We start from the raw sequence: 10,181 nt of genomic DNA on the forward strand, positions 1-10,181 counted from the left end.
ATCCAGAGTGACACTGTTGTAGTGTGAATGTTGTTGTACGTACTGAGCAGGTTGTTGTGTTTGTGTGAAGCTGTGGGCTCTGCTATGGATCAGTGGGAGGACAGAGAGGACGGAGTCCGTCCCTCTAAAACCACTCTGTGTGGGGAACATGAGAGCCGGACCGAAGCTCAGAGGTGAGACGACCGTCTCTAACTGTCCACGACTCTTCTCCACGTCACAGCTCAGCACTCACATCACTGCACCATCATTGTTCTCACTCAGAGCTCTGTGTGTTCTGTTGAAGAACAAAGCAGCAGCTCGGACCTGCTGGACCTGGACCTGGACCTGGACATGGACATGGACCTGAACCTGGACCTGGACCTGGACCTGCACCCAGCTGTGTGTCCATGAAGAGTGACTGGTCTATGATGGAACCTATTACCTTCAAAGATGGACACCAGTCTGTTAAACAAAGGTAATAATGTTTAAAGTTTGTCTTCTGGTTTCAAACCCTCCTGATGTCATAATGTCTTTGTGTTGAACTTCTTGTTCACCTCGATAGAAGATTGGAGACATCTGGAGAGACAGTTGGCAGCTTGGACAGATGATCTCAGGCAGTTGAATATGTATGTTCGTTGAAAGGAACCAAACTGTCTTCACACAGAGACTCAGAAGGAAATCTCTTCAGGCAGCTGGAGAGGAGGAAGAGTTGTCTGTAACAAGTAACCCTGCATGACGTGGTCCTACAGTCAGAAACCTCAGAGCAGGCCATCATGTTTGAGCTGACAGTGAAGATCAAATTAAAGAGGCCCACAAGAAGAAAATGGTCAAAGATCACAGGGGTGGGATCACCTCAGCTCAGAGGATCAAAGGACGTCAGACTCAGATTCTTTAGTCTCTTTAGTTCAGCAATGCCGGTTTGTTGGAACTGCAGGTTCATGGAAACACACTGGATGTATTCATGTTTCTGTTAGCGTCCAACAAAACACACAATCTGCAGGGTTAAAACTGAAAGCTACACATCTCTGTTTCCATCAGGATCCTTCAGCAGGAACCAGATTCTCCTGAACCCAGCTGTGTGTCCATGAAGAGTGACCGGTCTATGGGAGGACGTATTACCTTCAAGGATGGACACCAGTCTGTTGAACAAAGGTAATAATGTGAAATGTTTGTCATTTAGTATCAAACCCTCCTGATGTCATAATGTCTGAACTCATTGATCACTTTCTTTCCATTCAGTGTGAAACTGAAACCCAACTGTTCTTGTGTCCGGGTATTCAGAAAGAGGGTTTTCCAGTGTTCAGCAGGGGTGATCATATTTATACATTTAAAGACTCCATGCAGAGCCGGACTTCATCGGACCACACAGAGGAGACCCATACAGACCAGGCTGGTGGCTGCCTCCACATGTCTCTCAGTCTGAAGAAGTTCTGTTATGAAGTTTTGTTGATGAAGGGCAGTAATTTAAAATGGATGTTTTGTCTTCCTGTTCAGCTTCTCTCAGGTGTTGGTTGTCTTGGTAACTAAAAACATGAAGTCTCTTTACTTTATGTTTCTGGATTAATTCTGACCAAACATCTTGTGTTTTGATGTTGACTTTACAGAGTTGATCAGCAGGACTCAGACCTTCCTGAAACAAACCTGGACTCCATATTTCTGGTGTGTAAACACACAAACTAAATAGTGAATTACCAAAACTCACATTCTCCCTGCTGCACTCTGTAGACCAGCAGGATTTCAGTCCATATTTAAAATGATCTGATACATTCTGTGTATTAAAGTTGATATATTTCTCTGTTTCAGCTGCTGGAGGAGAACATGGTCAGTTTTGTAAAGAACGAGCTGAAGAAGATGCTGAAAATTCTGAGTCCAGATTTCCCAGAATGCTTAGAGAGTCAGAGTGAGGATGACGAGCAGAGGAGGAGCAGAGAGTCATTTCTGAAGATCACACTACACTTCCTGAGGAGACTGAAGCAGGAGGAGCTGGCTGACCGTCTGCAGAGCAGTAAGAGGATTTTAACAGCTGTAACATGATGGAAAGAGGAAACATGGGAGAAACTTATATTTCCAAACTGCTGTTAATATGATGCAAACATCTTCATCACATCTGTGAATTCTTCTGGACTGAAAACAGTCAGAAACTGTTTGTCCACAACTGATGTGAAGAATTGATTTCATGGAGAGAAAATATTTAAATTGTTAAAAAGTTTATCTTCAGGTTTACTGAGAAATTCACTTGTTGTTTGTTTGTTTAGGAACTGTTGTTCCAGAGTGTCGACAACATCTTCAATCTAACCTGAGGAAGAAGTTCCAGAGTGTGTTTGAGGGGATTTCTAAAGCAGGAAGCCGAACCCTTCTGAATGAGATGTACACAGAGCTGTACATCACAGAGGGAGGGACTGCAGAGGTCAATGATCAACATGAGGTCAGACAGATTGAAACAACATCCAGGAAACCAGACAGACCAGAAACAACCATCAGACAAGAAGACATCTTTAAAGGCTCACCTGGAAGACATGAACCAATCAGAACAGTGCTGACAAAGGGAGTGGCTGGCATCGGGAAGACAGTGTTAACACAGAAGTTCACTCTGGACTGGGCTGAAGACAAAACCAACCAGAACATCCAGTTCATGTTTCCGTTCACTTTCAGAGAGCTGAATGTGCTGAAAGAGAGAAAGTTCAGTTTGGTGGAACTGGTTCATCTCTTCTTCACTGAAACCAAAGCAGCAGGAATCTGCATCTTTGAACACTTCCAGGTTGTGTTCATCTTTGACGGTCTGGATGAGTGTCGACTTCCTCTGGACTTCCACAACAATGAGATCCTGACTGATGTTACAGAGTCCACCTCAGTGGATGTGCTGCTGACCAACCTCATCAGGGGGAAACTGCTTCCCTCTGCTCGCCTCTGGATAACCACACGACCTGCAGCGGCCAATCAGATCCCTGTCGAGTGTGTCGGCATGGTGACAGAGGTCAGAGGGTTCACTGACCCGCAGAAAGAGAAGTATTTCAGGAGGAGGTTCAGAGATGAGGAGCAGGCCAGCAGCATCATCTCCCACATCAAGACATCCAGAAGCCTCCACATCATGTGCCACATCCCGGTCTTCTGCTGGATCACTGCTACAGTTCTGGAGGACGTGTTGAAAAGCAGAGACGGAGGAGAGCTGCCCAAGACCCTGACGGAGATGTTCATCCACTTCCTGGTGGTTCAGGCCAAACTGAAGCAGGTCAAGTATGATGGAGGAGCTGAGACAGATCCACACTGGAATGAAAAGAGCAGGAAGATGATGGAGTCTCTGGGAAAACTGGCTTTTGATCAGCTGCAGAAAGGAAACCTGATCTTCTATGAATCCGACCTGACAGAGTGTGGCATCGATATCAGAGCAGCCTCAGTGTACTCAGGAGTGTTCACCCAGATCTTTAAAGAGGAGAGCGGGCTGTACCAGGACAAGCTGTTCTGCTTCGTCCATCTGAGCGTTCAGGAGTTTCTGGCTGCTCTTCATGTCCATCTGACCTTCATCAACTCTGCTGTCAACCTGCTGAAGGAACAAAGAGAAGAGAAACCTGATCCAACACTTTTCCACCAGAGGGCTGTGGACGAGGCCTTAAAGAGTCCAAATGGACACCTGGACTTGTTCCTCCGCTTCCTTCTGGGTCTTTCACTGCAGACCAATCAGACTCTCCTACGAGGCCTGCTGACACAGACAGGAAGTAGCTCACAGACCAATCAGGAAACAGTCCAGTACATCAAGAAGAAGATCAGTGAGAATCTGTCTGCAGAGAGAAGCATCAATCTGTTCCACTGTCTGAATGAACTGAATGATCGTTCTCTAGTGGAGGAGATCCAACAGTCCCTGAGATCAGGACTTCTCTCCACAGATGAACTGTCTCCTGCTCAGTGGTCAGCTCTGGTCTTCATCTTACTGTCAACAGGAGAATATCTGGACGTGTTTGACCTGAAGAAATACTCTGCTTCAGAGGAGGCTCTTCTGAGGCTGCTGCCAGTGGTCAAAGCCTCCAACAAAGCTCTGTATGAGTATTTATCAACCATTTCAAACATGTTTCATTTGGTAAATGACAAATAAAACAGTTTGTGTTCATTGTTAATTCTTCTCCAGGCTGACTGGCTGTAACCTGTCAGAGAGAAGCTGTGAAGCTCTGTCCTCAGTTCTCAGCTCCCAGTCCTCCAGTCTGAGAGAGCTGGACCTGAGTCACAACGAGCTGCAGGATTCAGGAGTGAAACTGCTGTCTGCTGGTCTGGAGAGTCCTCACTGTAATCTGGAGACTCTCAGGTCAGGAAACAACTAATCCATAAAACTGGAGTCACATTGGGTCATTTACTTCTAATTGAACACATTTTATGTTTTTGTCAAATCACAAATCTTTTCTTAAATCTCTGCATTATTGTGGTTTTGTTGCCCTTCAAACACTGTTCAATTAAATACATATAGAGTACCAACCTAACTAAATGTTTAATTCCAGTAATTTCAGTGATGTCAGGTTGCCTGACAAACACAAACATGTAGAGACAAATGTGGGCTATCTAGTTATTAGCCAAAGAAAATAGAAACATTTGTATAATTGAAGACGTGTTCTTAAATCGTATCAAGATTAAGATTAATTGGGTCAAATATGTACATTTTCTTTTCAGGTTGACTGGCTGTAACCTGTCAGAGAGAAGCTGTGAAGCTCTGTCCTATGTTCTCAGCTCCCAGTCCTCCAGTCTGAGAGAGCTGGACCTGAGTAACAACAAGCTGCAGGATTCAGGAGTGAAGCTGATGTCTGCTGGTGTGGAGAGTCCTCACTGTAAACTGGAGACTCTCAGGTCAGGAAACAACTAAACCACCAAACTGGAGTCACATTGGGTCATTTACTTCTAATTGAACACATTTTATGTTTTTGTCAAATCACAAATCTTTTCTTAAATCTCTGCATTATTGTGGTTTTGTTGTCATTCAAACACTGTTCAATTAAATACATATAGAGTACCAACCTAACTTAATGTTTAATTCCAGTAATTTCAGTGATGTCAGGTTGCCTGACAAACACAAACATGTAGAGACAAATGTGGGCTACCTAGTTATTAGCCAAAGAAAATAGAAACATTTGTATAATTGAAGACATGTTCTTAAATCGTATCAAGATTAAGATTAATTGGGTCAAATATGTACATTTTCTTTTCAGGTTGACTGGCTGTAACCTGTCAGAGAGAAGCTGTGAAGCTCTGTCCTCAGTTCTCAGCTCCCAGTCCTCCAGTCTGAGAGAGCTGGACCTGAGTAACAACAAGCTGCAGGATTCAGGAGTGAAGCTGATGTCTGCTGGTGTGGAGAGTCCTCACTGTAAACTGGAGACTCTCAGGTCAGGAAACAACTAATCCATCAAACTGGAGTCACATTGGGTCATTTATTTCTAATTGAACACATTTTATGTTTTTGTCAAATCACAAATCTTTTCTTAAATCTCTGCATTATTGTGGTTTTGTTGTCATCCAAACACCGTTCAATTAAATACATATAGAGTACCAACCTAATTAAATGTTTAATTCCAGTAATTTCAGTGATGTCAGGTTGCCTGACAAACACAAACATGGAGAGACAAATGTGGGCTATCTAGTTATTAGCCCAAGAAAATAGAAACATTTGTATAATTGAAGACATGTTCTTAAATCGTATCAAGATTAAGATTAATTGGATCAAATATGTACATTTTCTTTTCAGGTTGACTGGCTGCAACCTGTCAGAGAGAAGCTGTGAAGCTCTGTCCTCCGTTCTCAGCTCCCAGTCCTCCAGTCTGAGAGAGCTGGACCTGAGTCACAACGAGCTGCAGGATTCAGGAGTGAAGCTGCTGTCTGCTGGTTTGGAGAGTCCTCACTGTAAATTGGAGACTCTCAGGTCAGGAAATATCTGTTTGTTGATCAGTTAAATATTTCTTAATATTCATTTTGATGCAGATGTTCAACGTCTGTAGGATTTTCCTTCTTGTTTCTGGACTTGATGATATTTTTCTGACTCCAGTCTGTCAGCTTGTCTGATCTCAGAGGAAGGCTGTGCTTCTCTGGCCTCAGCTCTGAGCTCCAACCCCTCCCATCTGAGAGAGCTGGACCTGAGCTACAATCATCCAGGAGACTCAGGAGTGAAGCTGCTGTCTGCTGGTCTGGTGGATCCTCACTGGAGACTGGACACTCTCAGGTATGGACAGACAACCAGAGCTCACAGTGCAGGTTTGTCTCATTGATTTGACTTCATGTGTTGTTGCTCAGGTCCATCATCATGAAGGATGACTTGTTTCTCTTGTTTCTGTTCAGAGGAGTGAGGAGGTCTGAGTTAGGAAACATGTGGATCCTCAGAAGCCTTTTACCAAATGGAAACAGCTGTTCATTAGAAACATTGTGAAGTTGGTGTTAAATCCTTCTCATCTTGAACCATGTTATCAGCCTGTCTGTAGGGACGACAGTGTTCATCAGTCGATCACCACTTTGGTCCAAACTGATTCATCTCAACAACTAATAAACATAATGTGATGGACTTCTGTTCACACAAATTTGAGAAGTTCAGGACTCAAAGTTCGGCCTCAGTCTTCACTCTGAAATACAGTCGTTTTTATATGAGGTTCTAAAATCAAGTCAGTTTTATTTTTCAGTCCAGAGTTACATCTTTTCCTCCCAGAGCTTCAGTCTCTACAGCTGACTCCCTCCATCATTACACCCTCGATTCTGAACATGTAAATTACACAAACCAACTGAATGTGGTGGTTGGACTGATCTGTGAACAGTCTGAAAACAGTTCAGCTGTTCACGTGAATGTTGGTCAAACTGTTCATTTTAAGGGACAACATGCAGAGACCAATATTTCACATGTGGGAGGACATCAATAAAAACAGAGCAGATCAGTGGAGACTGAGCTCTCTGATTATTTCTACATATCTTCTTCTTCAGGTGTTTTCCTCACAGACAGCAGTGAAACCATCAGAGAGACAGTTGACACTGATGAGTTTCAGCCTGTTTCTGTGTCTCACTGACAAACTGAGGAACTCTGCTTCATGTTGAACAGCAGTTAGGACTCGTGTTGGATAGAAAATCATTGTGACTGTTTCTTCCTCCAGGGTGGACCATGGTGGAGAGCAGAGGTTAAAACCTGGTCTGAGGAAGTGTAAGTTTGACTGATACACAAGAGAAGTCTGACAAAAAGTATCATCATTAAACTTTCTATAAATGAACAACAAGTCAGTCAGTAAAGAAAGAAAAAAAGCCATCAGATGTGTCAGATGATAAACTGCAGCTGTGTCGTGTCTTTTTCTCTCCATCAGATTTCTGTGAACTTGAACTGGACACAAACTCAGTAAACAGAAAACTCAAACTGTCTGACAACAACAGGAAGGTGACGATGGTGGAAGAATATCAGTCATATCCTGATCATCCAGACAGATTTCACTGTTGGCAGCTGCTGTTTAGAAATGGTCTGACTGGTCGCTGTTACTGGGAGGTCGAGAGAAGAGGAGATGTTGTTATAGCAGTGAGTTACAGAGGAATCAGAAGGAGAGGAGACAGTGATGACTGCAGGTTTGGAGGGAACGTTCAGTCCTGGAGTCTGTTCTGCTCTGATGGTGGTCGTTACTATGTCTGGCACAATAACGAAGAAACATTCATCTCATCCTCCTTCTCCTCTTCCTCCTCCTCCTCCAACAGAGTAGCAGTGTACGTGGACTGTCCTGCTGGCACTCTGTCCTTCTACAGAATCTCCTCTGACAATCTGATCCACCTCCACACCTTCAACACCACATTCACTAAACCTCTGTATCCTGGATTTGGGTTATTGTCATACGACTCCTCAGCGTCTGTGTGTTCTCTGTAGGAGGAAGAGTATGTGGAAGTGACAGCAGCTTTAAATGTTGATGGTGGATGAAGTTTCTCTTTGGTTCACCGTTGAATCACTGATTGTGATGTCAGAATATGTTTTATGTCAGAAGTAGTGAAATGATGTCCTCACCTCTGAACTTTGACCTTCACTTCCATCTGGACAGATGAAGGTCAAACTGAGCTCTTTGGCTGCCAAACATCAGCAGATTCTGGATGCAGACGTCCTGCAGTCAGTCAGGACAGTGAAAAGAGGCTGGATTCTACAACAGGACAACGATCAGAGCAAAACCTCACAATCCACCATGAACTGCTTGAAGAAACACCAGCTCAGGCTGTTGGAGTGGCCCTCAGGGGCCCCTGACCTGAACATCACTGAACATCTGTGGGGAGATCTGAAACCTGCTGCAAGATGGCCTGAAAATGTCTCCGAACTCGAGGGGGACAAACTTTTACACCTCATAAATCCTGTTGAAATGTTTTCTGTCTTTCAGTTGATGAAATGAAACGTGACCGTACTTAGATATTTGAAGAAAGGCTCATTTAATGTCTGTTTGCTGTAGAGGTTGTGTTTAAGATGTTGTTTGAACAAACTATGTCCAACCCTCTGTAATATCACTCGACTTTGTGAATGGGCGTCGCCGTGACGATGCGGCAAAGTTTGATGTCTCGCTCTGACACAGGAAGTTGATGTTTAAGGTCAAAGGATGCTTGAAACCTCACGAAATGTGTGACATACATCCGGCGTGGTGAGACGATGCATGTGATATGTGTTTTGCGAGTGGGCGTGGTATCACTGTATAAAGACCAGTTGCTCGGGTGAACTCCATACAAACTGGTTGGCTCATGGATAGAAATAAATAAATAATAAATTAATTAATGAATAGATACTGTGAGTGTCCTTCAGTGTAAAAGCGGGCCGAAGCCTAACGGTACACTGTATAAAGACCAGTTGCTCAGGTGAACTCCATACAAACTGGTTGGCTCACAGATAGAAAAAATGGGATCATGCTGTAGTAAGATCGAAGAGATACTGTACCTCTGGAGGGAGACTAAAACGCATGCACTCAAAAGGTGCGGATAACATAAAATATTTAAAAAAAGTGAAGAGGAAAGTTGAGAAGAGAGAAGAGAAAAAGTTAAAAAGAAAAGAGAAGGAGGTGGGGGAGATTAAAAACAAAAAGGCGGGAGAAGAGAGTATAGCTTTTAATGCACCAATACTATATCTATACATTTCTCCCGGGAAAATGATGAGGATGATGATTATGTGGTACAAAAACGAACCAACATGGGACAGCGGCCCGATCCTCCTCCGTACCCTAACATGGGAGACGTCCCGGTAACAGCTGATCCGCCCGTTCCGCCTATTCCGCCTCCGGCTGCTCAGCCAGTTTCTGTCTCCGAACCCACGACACCGTCACCAAACTCCACTCCCTCTGCTCCAACCCCAGACAGCAGCCAAGAACTTACAATGCACTTATTGTGAGTCGCTTTGGATAAAAGCGTCAGCTAAATGAAAAGTAATGTAATGTATTGTAACTTTTACGAAGACACAGAATATTCTGAAGTATATTATCGAGGGGATAATGATCAAGGAGATTTCAGAAGGAGGAAGCGAGGTGGATGGAGAGGGGCTGGCGGCCGTGGGGGAGGACCACGAGAGACAAGTAGAGACACCTGCTATAATTGCGGGAGGAATGGCCACTGGGCAAGAGACTGCAGGCGGCGGAGAGATGGGAGGGGCGGAGGAAGCAGAGGAGGAGATGGTTAGCGGTCGCAGACGGGTTCAGCATGACTAGCCACAACCACTCCAGGATCAGGTCATACAGAAACACACACACATTCACATGATTCACAGACACGGACACAGACCCAACTAGAAACTAAAAATGAGGATGTGTTAGAGATAAATACAGTTAAAATACTCAAGATAAACCTTTTGTGACTCTACTGATAGAAGAGATTGAAGTAACTTTATTGTGTGATTCAGGAGCATATAGGTCACTTATTAGGAGTCTAGACAAAGGATGTAAGGAGGCCATTTTAAAGGCACCAAAACCAGACAAAAAGACAAGTGATGTCATTTTTAGGAATGACAAATTTCTGTTGGAATTGGATTCCAGATTATGCAGGAACGACTTCCCGACTGTCTAAACTCATTTATGATGACCCCATGGCTGCCCACGATAAAATACAATGGACACCAGAAACAGAAAACGATTTTGAAAAATATGAAAAAAATTGTCTAATCAACAAAAGATTTTGCTGTTGAAGACCCTTGCCCTAGACAATGAGGTAAAAAAAAGAAAAAGAAAATCAACAGTGGAAGACAAATAAATCGCAACAAA

At 43.7% G+C, this 10,181-nt stretch overlaps 1 protein-coding gene across 1 annotated transcript; it reads left to right on the plus strand.

Moving 5' to 3' along the window:
* LOC138212199 (NACHT, LRR and PYD domains-containing protein 3-like) lies at positions 1-8,709 on the plus strand. Its single transcript, XM_069172503.1, has 13 exons — positions 1-173; positions 284-454; positions 1,018-1,131; positions 1,584-1,638; positions 1,783-1,984; positions 2,235-4,011; positions 4,100-4,273; positions 4,633-4,806; positions 5,166-5,339; positions 5,699-5,872; positions 5,996-6,169; positions 7,083-7,129; positions 7,287-8,709. Exons 1-13 carry the CDS (start codon positions 28-30, stop codon positions 7,829-7,831), a joined length of 3,927 nt encoding a protein of 1,308 aa, XP_069028604.1. The 5' UTR covers positions 1-27; the 3' UTR covers positions 7,832-8,709.
* Positions 8,710-10,181: the final 1,472 nt, after the last annotated feature.

Source organism: Embiotoca jacksoni, unplaced genomic scaffold (genome assembly GCF_022577435.1).
Source record: "Embiotoca jacksoni isolate LCO1_2020_lvr unplaced genomic scaffold, fEmbJac1.0.p SCAF_54, whole genome shotgun sequence".
Lineage (NCBI taxonomy): Eukaryota > Metazoa > Chordata > Actinopteri > Embiotocidae > Embiotoca > Embiotoca jacksoni.